Source organism: Equus asinus, chromosome 7, assembly GCF_041296235.1.
Source record: "Equus asinus isolate D_3611 breed Donkey chromosome 7, EquAss-T2T_v2, whole genome shotgun sequence".
NCBI classification, from domain to species: domain Eukaryota; kingdom Metazoa; phylum Chordata; class Mammalia; order Perissodactyla; family Equidae; genus Equus; species Equus asinus.
The window spans coordinates 50,597,972-50,616,370 of record NC_091796.1 but is presented as its reverse complement, the minus strand read 5'-3'; the positions used below and the strand labels follow the sequence as shown (position 1 = coordinate 50,616,370).

The 18,399-nt window shown below is 36.5% G+C and overlaps 1 protein-coding gene across 3 annotated transcripts in view; it reads right to left on the bottom strand.

Annotated features, from left to right (window-relative positions):
* Positions 1-18,399, bottom strand: part of MYOM1 (myomesin 1) — a 158,206-nt gene that overhangs the window by 105,593 nt on the left and 34,214 nt on the right. For all 3 annotated transcript variants that reach the window (XM_070513340.1, XM_014832874.3, XM_014832876.3), the window contains exon 3: positions 1,059-1,199. In XM_070513340.1, the coding sequence (XP_070369441.1) occupies positions 1,059-1,199 (141 nt within the window). The remainder of the gene's footprint in view (positions 1-1,058; positions 1,200-18,399) is intronic.

The following is an 18,399-nucleotide window of genomic DNA, read 5'->3' as shown; positions in this document are numbered from 1 at the left end:
CTGAAGAGGTTAAGTCTGGGCAGGCATATTAGCAATACAAGCACGCTTCAATGGAAAATTCACTTTAAAAAAAATCAGAGATATCAAACAAAAAGCTAAATAAAGAATATTATTTATCCCCTTACCTTCCTAATTGGGTTCAGAGCAATTATGACATTAGCCTCTGAAACAATTCCAAAAGGAACTGTTAGAGAAGAATGGGAAGAAACACACAAGGGAAACAGAAGTAGGTCTCCAAAAATGACAGCCACCTTATTGCCTACTGAGTTTCCTGACAGCATTTGCCCTGAGAGGATGACCTCATTTTGCGTATCACCTTAGCTCTGTGACTAATTCTCCATTCAAAGGAAAGTAACAGGAAAGGCTCAGAAAGTTCCCGTTAAACTTTAACATGGTGTCTCAGACAATTTTCCTTACAAGATTTCTTTGGATATTATTACAGTTCAAAAAAAAGTTTATATTATAAACACAGAAATTTGGCATTACATAGTCTTATGATTTAGTGATTATTTTGTTTGAAGTTTACCTCAAAATAAACAGTAATCTATTTTACATTCAACAAATAAAAGCCAGGCATTCAAATTATGATGTAATTCTTTTACTTACTCTGTTATCCAAGATTTTTTTCTCTCTAATGAGTAATAATTAAAACCACCTTGGTAACTAGGATAATTTCCATCTAACCTAAACATACCATCTGACTTTTTTTTTTAGTATACCCAACAATTTATAGTTTTGAACCTTTCTTTCTGCTCTATTTACAGTGATTATATAGTGTCTAACCACTAGCATCCAATGCTCTACTTCCAATTTCAACAAGTTACATAATTAGAATTAAGTTCCTAATCGTTCTCTTTTGTCATGTAGCCATCCTATGTGATGGCAAAGAGTTTTACAATGAACACATCTCCTTCAGACAAGAGTTGCAAGGTTCCTCAGACTTTTCTCAACCAATACACAGTAAATGCTCAGTAATTGTTAGCCGCTATTATTATTATCTGACAACATTTATTTTCTACTTTCTAATAATCAAAGCCAGGAAGAAAATGCATACGCACCGTCCTGAGAAAATGGGCACCATATAGTCACTTGGCAGATTTTCCTTCTCTTCCCCAGAGAGAAGGCTCTTCCTGGCTCTCTTTGTTTGGGGGCTCAACCCAGATGAATAGTCTTCTAACATCAGACTGGAATCTGTAAGTCTGAAACAAAATGCCTAATATTAGACAATAACCAAAAAATGCACTTAAAAGATTCAAAATGCTTATAAAAAGAAGTTTTAACTTGGGGGAGGTTTCATAGAATCCCAGATCTCTAATGTTATAATTATCTTTTATCTTTAGAACTAAAGTGGAATGAGGAAGACTTCAAATAATGCACTCTGTACAGAGACAAAAGAAAAATAGGTGCACAGTAGTTTCATGGCTTTATCCTCCTTAAAGTCTCAAGGGAACAGAGCAGGGCTTTTGTAACAGTTCCAAATATCCTTTGCTGTTAAGTTAACCTTGGAAATTTAGGTAGTCTATATAAATGGTTTGGATACATTGTGCATCCAAATCCTTTCCCAGGCTTGATAAAAATGCAAAATTTTCTGAATAAGGAGCCCAGGAAATTCTGATGCAGGCATTGCAGGTTCAATTTTGAGGGCTTTATGTAGTATAGACAGACTCATCCATTTGCAGGAACACTGGACTCATCAAACAATAGAGTTAATATATTTTACGTGAACACACAGTGTCGAGTAACTCAGAAAATTACAGGGGTGTGATAAAGAACCCTTTGATCAGTTCTGTTGTGCACAAAAATCCACCCATGCACACTGGTGCAAATGTGCACTTGGAGATAGTTTCTAATAAACCAAAAAATGTATTAGCAGGCGGAAAACATGAGAGCGCAGATTGCCCCTAGAGAAAAAGAATCGATGAAACTAAAAGTACAGTCTTAATCTACACAGTTCTTGAATAAATAAAATCCATTTTCATTCAAACATATACAATTTGGCACAAATTTCAGGAGTTCACAGACTCCCTAAAGTTAATCCATGAACTCAGGTTAAAAGCCCCTTGTCTACATGGTAATGAAAGATGTTCACAATAAGGAGCTGTATAGGAACTCTCCGTCCTATCCTTCTAAATTTCCTGTAGATTTGAAACGATTCCAAAATAAAAAGTTAATATTAAAAAGACCCCTGGTCTAGAGAAAATTTGAAGAGAAAGCGAAGTGTGTGAGTGGTGCGGCATGGGAAAAGCAAGCTGCCCAGTTGAAAAAGAAAAACCTTTCAAACCACTCAAACCAATTCCCAGTCTTTAAAAAGCATTTGTAGGGGCTGGCCCCGTGGCCGAGTGGTTAAGTTCGCGCGCTCCACTGCAGGCGGCCCAGTGTTTCCTTGGTTCGAATCCTGGGCGCGGACATGGCACTGCTCATCAAACCATGCTGAGGCGGTGTCCCACCTGCCACAACTAGAAGAACCCACAACGAAGAATATACAACTATGTACTGGAGGGGCTTTGGGGAGAAAAAGGAAAAAAAAAAGAAAGCATTTGTAAAAGCAAAGGAAATTGCCTAAATCAAAAGCAGAAGACAAGCCAAACACATACATAGCACAAAATGGATACATAATAGTGCAAGTACCCCTATCCTCTGCCAAACAGGTAGCACAGAACTGTAAGGGTTTCTAGGAAATTCAGGGGGTGCAGCAGCTCTGGGCCTGGTGGAGAAGGGCGGGCTACTGCCTTTAACCCTGCTACTGGAGTGGTAGCGTGGAAATGGCAAAATTCTTCCTCCTCCACTAATTACCCCTTCCCCCAGGGTGAATATCTAACTCTTATTCTATGATCAGCATTAAAACCAAAGGTTAGAACCTTGAATTCCAGCTTGTGGATTGGTTACCAATTGGAAGCCTTAGTGAAATTTGTTCCTGGCTGACTGTTCCAGGCAGCAGCAAAACGACCGCATCCTATACCGCCAGCAGGTTCTAAAGTACAGGCTGTGCTTATGCGGGTCTAAGTTTAAAGTGCTATTTTCCTTCACCTCTTTATTCCATTACTATACAAAATAAAATTAATTAACAAGTTTGAGTTTCCTTTTTTCTAGTTATAGAACATTTTTGCATTTTCTAATTTCTCTCGTTTTTCTGTTTTTGCTCTTTTCCCTTTACTCTCATTCTAGTTTCTACAGTCATATTCTCATGAGCTCATCTTTTCAATGTTATTTACATCAAAACAGCTACGATTTGTCATTCTTTTTGTTGTGGTGTTGTTCTTTTTCTATTATTTTCCCTTTAAGATAAATCTTTAAAAGATGCATTTATTACATAGTCTGTGCCAGAATGTGATTATTCCATTCTCACAGATAAATCACAGCAGCTGGTTTTTTGTTTTCTGTTTTTTTGTGAGGAAGATCGGCCCTGAGCTAACATCTGTGCCCATCTTCCTCTACTTCATGTGGGATGCCGCCACAGTATGGCTTGGTGAGCAGTGCTACGTCTGCACCGGAATCTGCACCAAAGAACCCCGGGCTGTGGAAGCAGAATGTGTAAACTCAACCACTATCCACCAGGCCAGCCCCTACAGCAGCTGGTTTTCAATAGTTGAACTTTGTGGTAAAGATTCATGGCATTATCACCAGTTTCCATTTCATATTTCATTTGGAACAACAAACTTCATAAAAAGCATTATGATGTTATGTATTATATAGCATTACTTAGAAAATCCAAATTATTTAGAAAAAACAAATCTTTATTATGCTCTTTAAAGATTCTTCAAGCTCTTGAATTCTAATAAAAATGAGGATGAGAAGGATTAGATGCTAAAATACTATGCCAACAGACTATTTTATAATGCTAACTCATTTACTGAAGATAGAAAACAAAACTAAATCAAAGAAACACAAAGTTTTAAGGAATTGACTATGTGATAATCACTGTAACTAATTATTTGAAGAAAACCTATCATTTTATTATTATTATTATTATTTTGTTATAATCTATGAACACTGAATTCTAACATCTTACTCTTTTAAATTTTAAAGTTGAGTAATCTTTTTAGAGGAGTTAACTAGAATATGTAAAATTTAAATTTCTTTGAACTTAAATGAAAGAACTAATTCAGGGCTTGCTAGCCTCTTGGGCTTTTAGTTGTATCTAAATGTTGAAAATAATCCTCTGTCTTATAACTCAGTTTCTGAGTAGATACTAAACTTGATATGTATGGATCTGGGTGAGCCTTTTAATTATTAAAACATTTAATGTTTTTCATGTACTCAGCTTAAATCTTGAAAATTCTTGAATTTCAGCTTATGAAAGCAATAAAATTAAGCAATAGGTAAGGATTGATTTGTGTGTGCCAGTGTGCACCATGTGCCTGTAAATGTGTCTAGGTACCTCTTTTTGTACTCTGCTATTAATTGTGTCATGTCCTCTGTTAATATGTCTAAAGTCAGCAGAATTTAAAAAAATATTGTGGTGCATATGAAATCATCACATCTGTGACCAGCAGCACCATAGAGAAGGGATGCAGCCAAGGTACAGAATGCACTCTGGAAATATTCCAGGAACAAAGAAACAGGCTTACAGCTGCATCCAATTCAAATACTGAACAAAATCAACAAAAGATAACCTTCTGCTCTTACAACTTCGTAACTATTCTTGACAGGAAAAGAAAGAACAAAACCACTTACAGAATCCCAGAGCTGGGAGAGATCTCAGGGATATTTACGCCAGGTTTCTTATTTTATAGATGTAGCAGACCTGGAGCATCTTTGTAACTTGCCCATGTTCTCACAGCAAGTTGATGGGTCGACTAGGACTAGCACCCATCTAGGTTAGTGTTCTTTCTACTATACTAGTGGTCTCCAACTTTTGTGACTGAGTATTCTTGTTCCAAAAATACTGGGGGCATGCCACCTATATATATTTGTTTATTTATAAGTTCTTTGCATATACTGTTGTATAAATATTCTTAATTTATGAAACAGTCAATCAATAAGAAAATCTTAAAGACCAAATTTGATGTTTTAAAAAAATAGAAGTGCTAATATTTCTTCTTACACCTCCATGGTTTGCTTTCATGGACTCCCCACTGTAGACACCATTACACCATGTCACTCTGCTCATAACGACTCTGAAGCTGCCATTCCTGGATTTATTCACATAAATCAAGGTTATGAAATCATCACAGTCCAGTCGAAAATAAAGCATAAAAAAATTCATTACACTTTGCATAAAGTAATATGTGTGTTCCTTAAAGTAATGTTTACAATCACCATATAATTTTGGGAAATTGTCCTAGGTTCCCCAGGATAAGTAACTTCGTTCATGCTAATGTTAACTATGGATCTGCTTAATGGTTGTACTACTTTCCAAAAATATTCTGACAACCTATCAACATGTTTCAGAAAACTGATAGGCTGTGAGCATCGTCATTTGCTGACACTGCTCCCAAACTCAGCATCACCCATCCCTATATGCTCATGTTATACTGCGTTATTGGTTTCTCTCTCTCTCTTTCCTACTGCCTATGAGCCCTGTAGGAGAGGGACGGTCTCAGTTATCTTTGTATCTTCAGCACTGTGTCTAGTGTCTGACACTGTTCAATAAATGTTTATTGAATGAAGTGACATCAAGATTCATCCTCTTATAATTATACCCAAACTTGGTGATTCTCAACACTAGCTTCACATCAGAATCAGCTGAGGAGCTATTAAAAATAACCAGTGCAGAGGTGGGACTTTCAGGATGGTGGAGTGAGTAGTTTATCAGTTCCTCTTTCAAAAAGCAATGATAAAACTGAATACAACTGTCAAAACCAACCCATTTTTAGGCCTCTGAAAATCAACCAAAGTGCTACACTACACTGAGAAGTAGTTATTTATAAAAAGCTACTGAACTTCAGGTATAAACAGTGGGAGTTTGTGTGACACTCCTGCCAATCTGCTCCCATCCTTCTCCCCCAGCTTGGTTCATAAGGTAGTTCTACTAAAGTTGGGTATGGTATGAAAACCAGAGTGTCTGCTGCCAGAGGGGGCTGACTTTGTTTGGAGCAGAGCGTGATAAAACTCCACATCCAGCAGCATTGTGGGAAACAGTAGCAATCTAAGTGGCAAACAAACAACGGAAGACAGCAGCTCAGTTAGCCTGAGGTTGTAATCGTGGTTGGTGCAAGCAGCAAACTGGCAAATTAGCCAGAAATCTAACAGAAGATCTGAGAAACAAGACCACCAGAGGGGGGCCTTCATAAACTCTTCACACGTTTGTATAGGAAAAACCAGAGAGGACCCAAATTATCCACTCATCATTGGCTGACTGTAAGCCTGTGTACATGAGCAGAGAAGAGGCAAGAGTCTAGAGGCAAGAAACGCCCAAATGCACATACTTAAAAAATTACCTGAACTTTAAAACATATTCTCTGACACACACACAGAGCCAGAAACTGGAAGCTTTACTGGGTTGAGATGTTTGAGCACAATATCTGATCATTCATTGACTGACCACAAATCTATGCAAACATAATGTGATCCCTATGAATTCAGGTTTAAAAATGAGAACAATAATTAAAAAAAAAAACTCAGCAGAGACATCAGCAGTCACATTGTACTAGGTAGACTGATTCTATAAATATGTTCAGGCAAAAACAAAACATAGCAACAACACACTTGGGAAAAAAATTCAGAATCCAGAATTGCTACAATATATTACCTAACATATCCCATTTTCCACAACACAAAAATTATGAGACATGCCAAGATATAGGAAAGCTATGACCCATACCAACAGAAAAAAGCAGTAAATAAAAATCGTCTCTAGGTAGGCTCTGATTTTCAATTTAGCAGACAAAGACTTTAAAGCAGCAATTATAAATATGTTCAAAGACCAATAAAGGAAACTATGCTTAAAGATTTAAAGTAAAGTATGCCTCAAAAAAAGAAAATGTCAACAAAGAGACAGAAATTATAAAATAGGATCAAATGGATATTCTGGAGTTTAAGAGTACAATAACTCAAATGAAAATTTATTAAATGGACTCAGCAAAAGATTTTAGATAGAAAAAGAAAGAATCAGTGAATTTGAAGATAGAAATAGTTTAATGTAAACATAAGAGAGATAAAAGAATAAAGAAAAATTAAAAGAGCCTCAGAGATTTGTGGAACAAAATCAAACATACCAGTATATGAATAACAGCAGTGCCAATAATAAGGGAGAGAGAGAAAGGGCAGGAAAATATATTTTGAAGAAATAATGGCCTAAAACTCCCCCAAAATTGATGGATCCATGATGCTCAACAAACTCAAGGAGGATACACACATAGAGATACACAGGATACACACCTAGATATATCATGGTCAAACTGTTGAAAGCCAAAGCCAGAGAGAAACTTTGAAAGCAGCAAGAGTAAAATGATTCATCACATACAGGGGGACAACGTATTAATTGCTGACTTGTCATCAGAAACAATACATCACAGAAGGCACTGATATGACAAATTTAAGTGCTGGAAAAAAATGTCAATCAAGAATTCTATACACAGCAAAACTACGACTCAGAACTGAAGGCGAAAGACGTTCCCAAACAAACGAAAATTGAGAGAATTCATTGCTAGCAGATCTGCCTTACAAGAAATGCTAAAGAAAATCCCTCAGGTTTAAAGGAAATGACATGGAGATGACTCCAGACAGTAATTTGAATCCACACACAAAAATGAAGAGCACCAGAAAGTAAATAATTGGGTAAATATATATGCATATATATTTCTGTTCTCCTAAATTCTTTGAAAGACATAGATTGCATAAAGCAATCCTTACACTGCATTGTTGTACAACATACATAGTTGTAATATATGTGACAATAGTTAAAAGGATATAGGAGGAAATGGGACTATATTAGAACAAACTTCTATGTTTTACTAGTATTAAGTTAGTGTAAATCTGAAGTAGATTGTGATAAGTTAATATGTATGCTGTAATTCCTAAAGAAATTGCTAAGAAAATAATAAAAAATCAAGAAACAAAGAAATTAAGTGCTACACTAAAAATATCTATTTAACACAAAACAGGGCAGTAAAGAAGGAAAAAATGAACAAAAAAGACATGAGATATACAGAAAAAATAACAAAAGTGGTAGACATAAGTCCAACCATAGCAGTAATTTTATTAAATGTGAGTGGATTAAAAACTCCAAGGAACAGCAGAGACTATTGGACTAGACTTTTTAAAGCTACAATTATATGCTGCTACAACAGGCACATTCTAAACTCTTATACTAGTTCACAAAGAAACCTCAACCAATTTATGAAGACTTAAATCATACAAAGTATATTCTCTGACAACAGAAAAATTAAATAAGAACCTACAACAGAAAGAAATGCTAAAAACCTTCAAACATCAGGAAATCAACACCAGGCTTCTAAATAACCCATTGGTCAAAAAAAAAAAAAATCACAAGGGAAATTAGAAAATATTTTGAACTACATGGAAACAAAGACACAACCTACCAAAATTTATGGGATACAGCTAAAGCAGTGGTTAGAGGGAAGTTTATAACTTTGTGTCTACAGTAGAAAAGAAGAAAGGTCTCAAATTAATAACTTAAGCTTCCACCTTGAGAAGTTAGAAAAAAAGATTAAAAATGAAACAAGCAGAAGGAAACTAACTCAAGAAGAAATTAAAAAATCTGAACAAACCAATAACAAGTAAAGAAATTGAATTAGTAATTTAAAATCTTCCCACAATGAAAAGCCCATGCCCAAGTGGCTTCACTGAGAAATTGCCTCAAATATTTAAAGAAGAAACAATATCAATCATTTCCAACTTTTTTCAAAAACAGAGGAGAAGGGAACACTTCCCAACTCATTCTATAAGGCCAGTATTACTGGTTATCAAAACTAAACAAAGACATTACAATAAAAGAAAACTATAGAACAATATCCCTCATGAATATAGAGGTGAAAATCCTTCACAAAATATTAACAAACTGAATCCAGCAACATATAAAACCAAGTAGAGTTTATCTCAGGAATGCAAGGTTGATTTAACATTTGAAAATCAATTAGTATAATATACCATATTAAAAGAATAAAAAACAAAAACCAAACTATCATCTAATAGATTCAGAAAAAGTATTTGACAAAATTCAGCATTCATTCATGTTTAAAACTCTCAACAAGGGGCTGGCCCTATGGCCAAGTTGTTGAGTTCACACGTACTGCTTTGGTGGCCCAGGGTTTTGCTGGTTCGGATCCTGGAGTGGACATGGCACCACTCAACATACCACGCTGAGGCAGTGTCCTACATAGCCCAGCCAGAAAGACCTACAAGTAGAATATACAACTATGTACTGGGGGGTTTCAGGAAGAAGAGGAAGAAGGACAAAAGAAGATTGGCAACTGATGTTAGCTCAGGTGCCAATCTTTTAAAAAACCTCTCAACAAAATAGGAATAGAAGGGAACTTCTTCAGCCTGATAAAGGCCACCTATGAAAAATCTACAGCTAATATCATATCTAATGGTGAAAAACTAAATGCTTTCCTGCTATGATTGGAAACAAGGCTATGTTATTCGTTCTTGACGCTTCTATTCAACATTGTACTGGAGTTTTTAGCCAGGGAAATTGGTGTAAAAAAAAATTACATTGTGGTATTGGCATAAGGACAGGCATATAGGATCAATGGAACAGAATCGAGTGTCCAGAAATAAACTTTTATATTTATGGCCAATTGATTTTTGATAAAGGTGCTAAGGAATTTAACGGGGGAAAGAATAGTCTTGTCAATAAACGGTGCTGGGACCATTGTATATCTATATGTCAAAAGATGAATTTAGAACTCTACTCAACAGCACACACAAAAATTAATTCAAAATGGATCATATCTCTAAATGTAAAAGCTAAAATTATAAAACTCTAAGAAGAAAAGATAAGAGAAATTCTTTATGGTGTCGAGTTAGCCAAACACCAAAAGCATGATTCAAAAAGAATAAATCGATGAATTGAACTTAACTGAAATTAAAAGTTGTGGTCTTTGAAAGACACTGTTAACAGAATGAAGACAAGGTACAGAATGAGAGAAAATATTTGTAAACATATATCTAATAAAGGACTTGTACATAAAATATTTAAATAACTCTGACAAGTCAATAATAAGCAGAAAAAAATCCAATTTAAAAAAATGGTGAAAAGATTTGAATAGCTATTTCACCAAAGAAGATATAAATGGCTAATAAGCACATAACGAGATGATCAACATCATTAGTCACTAAGTAAATGCAAATTAAAACCACAATGAGACCCCACTACACACCCACTAGAATGGCTATAATAAATAAGACAGAAAATAACCAACATTGGCAAGGATGTGGCTAAACTGGAATCCTTATAATACACTGCTCTGCAATGTAAAGTGATACAGCCATTTTGAACACAGTCCAGTTGTTTTTTAGAAAGTTAAACATAAACTTAGCATACAATCCAGCTGATATTTTAGAAAGTGCGGGAGAAAGCTGACTTCAAATATTATTAAACAATAGGCTTTTAAACTGCATTATATGTTAGAGGACCAATGAAATTTTCACAGGTTTATTTTTTAACTTTCTGTAGCAATTTCATTTATTCAACAGAAAACTAATTCAGTAGCCACTGTGTGCAAAATACTGTGCTTGACACTGGGGTGGGAGGGGAATACGAAGATAAATTAAAGACCCTTGTTTCCTGAGAGCTTTATATTTAGTAGGAGAGTAAATGACACCAGGCCTGACATGTATTATGTCATTCAAGAAGAAAGGACAGAAGGAAGGCAGGCAGATAAGCAGAAAGACTAGTGCAAACAAAATTTGAATTCACAATGTTGAGAGAGAATTTCTGTCTGGGGTTATGAGGGAATCCTTTGTGGAAGAGCTAGTTGTTGAAGGATGAATAGGACATCCCAGGGTGAGCTGTATGTGCAAAAGCTTAAAATTAAAGCTCAATTGTGATTGCTGAATTATCTATGTGTTGCCATTAGACTTTACCATAAAAGAGTTGAATTCATTTTTATTATTCTAACAATTTTCCTTTAAAACTGCATCTTTCTATATGTTTACAACCTAGTACTGTTGCATATAAACAAAATGCTCAGCTGTTTACCAGAAAGGAGGAAGAGGCAGTGGTTTTAGTGAACCATGGTTCAGCTTCTAGAGAACTGCCCTTCTTGGCTGTCTTTGCTCACTTAGTCAGCCACTCCTCCCCAGGGTTTCTGGTATCTGAAGTTCCATCTCTTTCATCTTCAGAGTCTCCTGGAGGATCAGGAACAAGCATTTGAAGTTTGATTCTCTTTTCTCATTTCTACTTATCTAATGGCCACATTTCCCCCTCTTGCAAAACTTGAAAAACAATACTTTCTTTGGGACTTGGGAAAGGTTGTTTTTGGATCTATTTTTGATTTAGAGCAGTTTTGTTCTATGCTCTTCCTTTGATATGGGTATCATCTCAGCCTCAACACTTTCTACTGACCTTTTGATTTTCCTGTTTCCCAATATGAACACTTATGGAGCTTTCAGGAGAACATCAAAGTTAGTGGACAAGCAGGAGGCTGAAAAGAGCCCATTTTTTGCTAATACACTATGCAGAAAAAGCTTCTTATAAGATACAAGCATGAATTTAGTTTGACCAACATCACCCTTGAAATTTACATGTAGTATCATAATAAATAACCATCCCTCAGATTTTCTCTCTCTCTCTCATTTTTGCATTGTTTACCTGATACTTATCTTTTTTCCCCCCTCTCTATTTCACTCTCTCAAGTCATAGAAATGTCTCATTTTTAGTTAAAAAATTTTTAACCACTTAAATAGGAATATTATCACACTTTTTCCTTCTACTTATTGCTTTATTTTTTCCATTATTTAAATTCCCACTGACAAGTAACATTTTACTCTCCTTTTCAGTAACTTTCCACAGCTAATGTATAGCCATGATCTAAAAACAAATACCATAGTGGTCTGAACTGCTTCTCAACATGAATGTAGAACAGTCACGTGTTCTAGAAAGGATGGATGGGTAAAGCACCCAAAGATTTAACTCTTTTATGGTTCTTACCTATACACACCCTTCAGTTTTTTATCAATTTCTGACTATTTTAGAAATTAATTTAATCAGACTAGATTACAGCCTATTTTTAAGTGAAGTGAAAGAGTTTACTCCATATTTCCTGGAAATTATATTATACAGGACACTTGACAATAGTATCAGGAGACGTCTTATAGAGTCTAACTCTGCGGACTGAAAATTGTCCAGGGTTTGTAAAAGTTAGTCTTATTAACTTATTTACAAAGCAGCCCAGAAACCCACCTCCCACCCCACTTTGGGGATGGTCACTATGGCTGACTAGATGTTGCATGAACGTTATCTCCTTCATTTGAGGTGCTCCTGCTTTCTCTTGTTTCTTCTAGAATAGTTGCTGTGGAAAAGGTCAAGCCTGTTGCAACGGCTCCCTTGGGCTTCCAGAGTTCAGAGATCTCTGTGAGGAAGCTCAGTTACACCCACTGCCCTGCCAGCCCAGGACAGAGTTAACATTTCACCTCTGAGGCCAGGGAGGTAACCACTTTGCCCTTCCTCCACCTTTGGCTGACTCATTCTATTCCTACTCTATTAAAGGACATGCCTTCCTTCTCACAGCATGATTTACCTGCCTATGGAAGATTAATGCCATTTTGGGGGTATCGTGTATCATGCAAACTTGAATTGAACCTGCAAAAGAGCCTGACAAATAATATTTTCAATGTAGAGTAAAGCACAGAGAAACAGAGATTGGTGCATGATGAGGGCCATCTCCTTGGACTCAGGGTTCATCTTTGGGATTCAGAACATAAATCAACTGCCTTTTAAGGAAGTAACTGGCTTTTCTGCTCTCATGAGGTTTTCCTCTGACCTCCTCCCACCATATAGGAAGTAATGTGACTCATCGTTTTCTTGGTATTTAAATTCTGGAAGACAAAACCCAGAATATTGCATCGATTTTTGCTACCCAGAAACTATGGTACTTATTCCTCATATAATAATAATTAAACTTTTATTTAGAGAACTATTTCTAGAAGGAAAAAGGTAAGAATACAAAACCTTGATATATCAGCAGCTTTCCAATCAAACTTCATTTCCCAAAACAGTCTATTGGTTCAATAATTTTTTGTAATTGAGATTTAGCCACTTGAATCTGCAGATGGGTTTGAATTTTCACATAATTGTGGTTATTTCGGTGTTTTTCTTACCTCATATCATAAAAAGCACCAACAACAGAACAAGGTACTTCCTTGGAATCTTTGGGAATGGAGAATAAGCAAATGGTTTTACCATCACCATTTTGCCTAGAGAGTCTCAGAAAATTCATTGTATATAGAAAATCTACACTGGTCTTTTCATAGCCTCAAAACTCTGTGGCTAAGGCAGCTGAAGAGCCTTGTGAAAAATCTGGTGGAATTAAGAATTCAGCAATAACTAATAGATCCAAAAGTAGGGCTATTGCGTCCCACATCTTTTCTTACTGTGCATCTGCTCCTGTCTGGCCTACAGCATTAGCCTCCTAACTGGGTAACCTGCTTCTGCTTGTGCCCCACAGTCCATTCTCCACACAGCAGCCACAGTGACCCCCTTATAACTTAAGTTAGATCATGACACTCTCCTGCTCAAAACTCTGCCACAGCTTCCCCTCACCTTTAACTCAGAATAAAAAGTCCTTACAATGCCCTGGAAAGCCCTACATGATCAGTCCTCTCCATCTACTACTTTTCTGACATCTTCTCCACTTACTCTTTCCTTCACTTCTCCATTCCTTCACTGGCCTCAGTGCTATTCCTTGCTGTAAGACCTTGCAGTGGCTGTTCCCGATGACTAGTGTACCTTTCCCCCAGATAGCCTCATAGTTAACTCCCTCAGCTATTTCATGTCTTTACTCTGATATCACCTTCTCAATGAGGCCTGACAGCACTATTTAAGATTCCAACCTGCACCTCGGCCCCACATACGTGATCCCTGTTACATTACTGTATTTGTTATTGCTTCCATAACATTTATTACCTTCTAGAATAATATAGAATTCAGTGTGTTTTTTATTAAATTTATTGTTTATGGCCTGTCTCTCCATACTAAAATACATGCTCCATGAGGGCAGGAATCTTCGTCAGTTTTGTATGTAATTTATCCTTAGCACCCAGGGCAGTGCTTAGCATACAGAAGGCACTGAGTAAATATTTATTGAATGATTGAACAACAACACCTAAACCTCGCTGAGTGTTCCCCATGTACCAGCCATTACACTAAACTAATGATGATCTCTTTTAGACCTCCCAACCTGAGGGACAACCATTTTCCTCATTTTACAGATAAAGAAACTGAAGTTAACTAGCTTATCCAAAGTCATAAGCCTAACTGCAAATCAGCACAGGCCTCTTTGCCCCAAAGATTATCTACTTCCCATTATGTTATAAAATCTGGAGATGGCTATGTAAAAATTGACACCAATCTGATCCCCATAGCTGAAGTCAAGACACAAAAACATCCACAAGACAGTATATTTCTTTGGTAACATCTTTTGAAATCACATTGGGGTGGGAGATGGACCAACTTTTCAGGTCCCCTGCAGTCCCTGCTGTAATCAGACCCACCAATAAAAGATGGAGGTTTCTGTGTTTAGTGGTCTCTATTTTTAGCAATGGTATCTTCTGTCTGAATTAGAATTGGTTTGAGCATAATATGTTCTTTGCAAATACTAGCAATTTGAAAAGAGGTTACTATCTGGGCAACAACTGAGGGCAGCTGATCAGCATCACACGAACATCGGTAAAGGGCACAATTTAAAGGTAAGCAGAGTGCCCTGGGCAAGTCACACCAGCCTCAGCTTTCTCATCCCCAAACTGGCATCTTCTAGAGCCTCTTGTGAGTCTCTATGTCTGATTCCAAGTGAGGAGTTAAAGAGTCTGTAAGGTTCCATGTTCCATGAATGCCCTAGGATTTTTTTTCTTAGAATTAGTGCCCTTGCATACATTGTTCCTTGCTCTAAATCTTGGTTATTTTGGTGCTCAATGGCTTAAATAAAAGGAGGCATAATGCAAAACTATATATTGATGCTTCAAGAAAAATCTGGTGGCCATGTGGTCAAGGGTTCTTGCTGACTATAACAGCATGGAGTACCTGTGGAAAAGGCAAAGGACTTAGGGTAGGAGTGAGGTTCAAATCGCTGTTCTTAGTGTAAGGAAGAAAAGTCTTTTAATCTCTTTGGTCTCCAATTTTCTCATTTTTAAAATGAGGATAATGGCTTCTACTTCTCAGGGTTCTTGCAAAGATACAGTGGTATAGAGAATCCTATGCTGAATTGTATCATATGGGCTGAATTTTAATTTATTTAGGAACAGACAATCAGTCGTCTATCATTACCACAGAGGGTTGAAGGACAACTCTAAATCCTTCTGTCACCCAAGAACTGTTGCGTTATTCTCTGGTTTTGAAAGTTATTCATTATAACAAAATGTTCCGTTTATTATTTCCTTCTTAATGTGTGAGTCAGCTTAGTCAAAAGAAAGTACCCTGATTTCCATGATACCACATTCCCTGTAAATGTCTGCCTTATTTCACCCTAACTCTTTATAATATTGGAATTGAGAAAGAGATTTTTCAGGTCACACATACTAAACATGGTATTTATACGTAGACTTTCTAGCGCAGTGGTTCTGGCTTTTGTTGAGTCACTGAGTTCTCTGAGAATCTGACGAAACCTACGGCACTTCTCAGCAAAAAAATTCTCATCTGTGCTTAATTTTGCACATAATTTCAGATCATCCGAGACTCTGTTGAAACCTATTCATGGACAGAGGTTAAGAACCCTTGCCTAATGGTTGCAAAGTGGTCATGAGTACCATTTCTCCTTTAATCCCTGATACTATTTGTGAATTACTAGCATAAAACAATAATCTTGTGTCATTTGTTTTCCTGAATTACTTTTTTTAATTTAGGGGGTTTTTTCCTCACTGTGACTAAGAATAAAGGCATTTAGAATAAGCCTTTCAGAATTTATTTTATAACTCTTGGCTCAGAATGCAATTGGTAACTGATCTGTGCTATAACCACACTGATGCCGGAACAAGCCATTGTTCTTAAGACTTACTGAGGTCAGCCAAGCCCTGAGCACATATAAATCTCCATAGTTTCCACTTTACCACTGAACATCTAACTACAAAGCAGAAGCTAAAAATAGATCAAGCCTAGTGCTTACACACATTCCACAGAATTGCATTTCCAACCCTACAAGTTTTAATCAACAACACTACTCGCAATCCAAAGAAAGATATTTCATTTAGCAGGCAATCCATTTTGAAAAAGTGAAAATATAACCTAAAGGAAGTACGAAGATTTTGAAATGTTCAAAGAATATTATCTGCACCCGTTAGCTCCAGGTCTAAAAAAAGAAAAACTAAAATACCCCCCAGGATTAGGTTGGCTTTCTTTTCTTTTATGTTGCATTACACAAAGGGAAAAATATGGCATTTTTTTCCCCTCCCTTGTTTCCAGGTCAACTTGTTTCTAACAAGAAGTCCAAAGCGTTCAAATATAGCAAGGCATTAATAAATACCTAGCTACCTACATAAATATATACATAGCAGGAAAGAACAAGATGTGAGGTTGAATACAGAAAAATAATTACAGTTTCATTTCCTATAGAAAGTTTATTGTCTGAGACTCTTTATAGCTAAAATGGCTAAGTATTTCAAAGATTATATAGAGTGTTTTCTGAATAAAATATAAAAATGCTCAAAGATTCAATTACTAATGTTTGATATATCAGATTATGAATATTTATGAATATTGCACACGTGGTTAAAAGAAGAATTTGTATAAAATTAAAATAATTTTAACATAAAATTTAGCAGTAGAGTTGAAGAAGTAAAAATCTCTTAAATGTAAAAATTCATAAAATCCTATAGACTCTATAGCATTGGGGAAATGAAATAAGTACACAAGGAGTTAACAACCCATCCTCTATAGATTCAGCACAGACAATCCAGAAAAATGGATATTTAAATATTTAATATTAATAGAGGATATTTAATCCTCCTCTATTACAAGACAGCTGCTTTCCTAAATGAGGCTCTTAAATGCAACTATGGAACATTCTTCAGGAGAACAAAATAATGCTGTTGTGTACACATGGTGTTAATTCCTCCCAACTTTCCTTTGGAAGGCAGTTCATTTGAAGCAAGTGCTAAAAGAAATGAATTTGCCTCAGTGACAATATTTCCATATTTTCAGCCAATGTGAGGTCCTTATGAATACCCCATGGCTGAAAATGAGATTGCAAAATGGTCCTGTTCCATTTTAAATGGAATTTCAGAACGTTGTCATCATACATTCCAGGTAAACCCCAGCAGACTCTGGCTCTGTTACTGAACATAGCAGAAGCTCCCAAGAGGTCACTGTCAGTGCCTAAGAAAGGACAGTCATAGATCAGGTGCTGCTTAAACCCCACAAAGATTCAGGAATCTCTGCCTTCGGAAATCACCCTCACTTCTACTCATACAAACCACTGTATTATTTCCTCAATAACTTTTTTAATTCCCAGAAATAAATACCTTCTCCAGTTGCCCTAACAGGTATTTTGTGGACTTAAATTTTATAAGACTTAAAATTAAATTTTGTTTCTAACATGAAATGCAACCTATGCCTGATGCTTTGAAAAGGAGAATTCAAGGCAGCAGGTGGTTATTTACCACACAGCCCAGAAATTTTTACACTTTGAAGTTTAGCAGTTCTTTCTGAGGACTATAGATAGATTTTTAATGAAATCACATGTATCTTGTATGTGTTTTTTTAATCCTCATGAACCATTTCATTCTGAATGTTGAGAGAATAAAAATTGGCTTGGACTGAGAAAGTACCTTCTGCCCAGCATTCTTCAGGCTGGAGCAACAGACACAGAGCAGCCACCTGCAAAGTTCACAGGAAGCAACGTCTCCCAGGGACGTTGCTGATGTAAAGTGTTGTGATAACCTCGTTCTTTGAGCGACCACAGACTCACTGAGAAACTTTCTTCTCCAAATCTAAGACTATCAGTGAGCCTGCTGTCTGAAATGTTATCAGTAAGAACGAGACATTGCACTCTTGCCTGGAGGACCTCAGTCGCTGTTGACACAGAGAAGCAGCCTTGATTCCCAGCCCAGGTGCTGAGCTCCCCATAAGGCGTTTCTGGAGACAACAGTCCACATTTACCTTAACTTTACTATTTCTAAAGAAACAGGACCCTGGGTTTGCTTTGCAGACCAGACCTGCATGTAAGCTCCACTCTTCCTAGAATCCTATCCACACTCTCTCTTCTCCTCTAGTGTGTGGTCTCCCTCATTGCAATGGGTTGATAAATCTAATTTTGCCAGAATACGGGTTTGTTCCTGGTACTC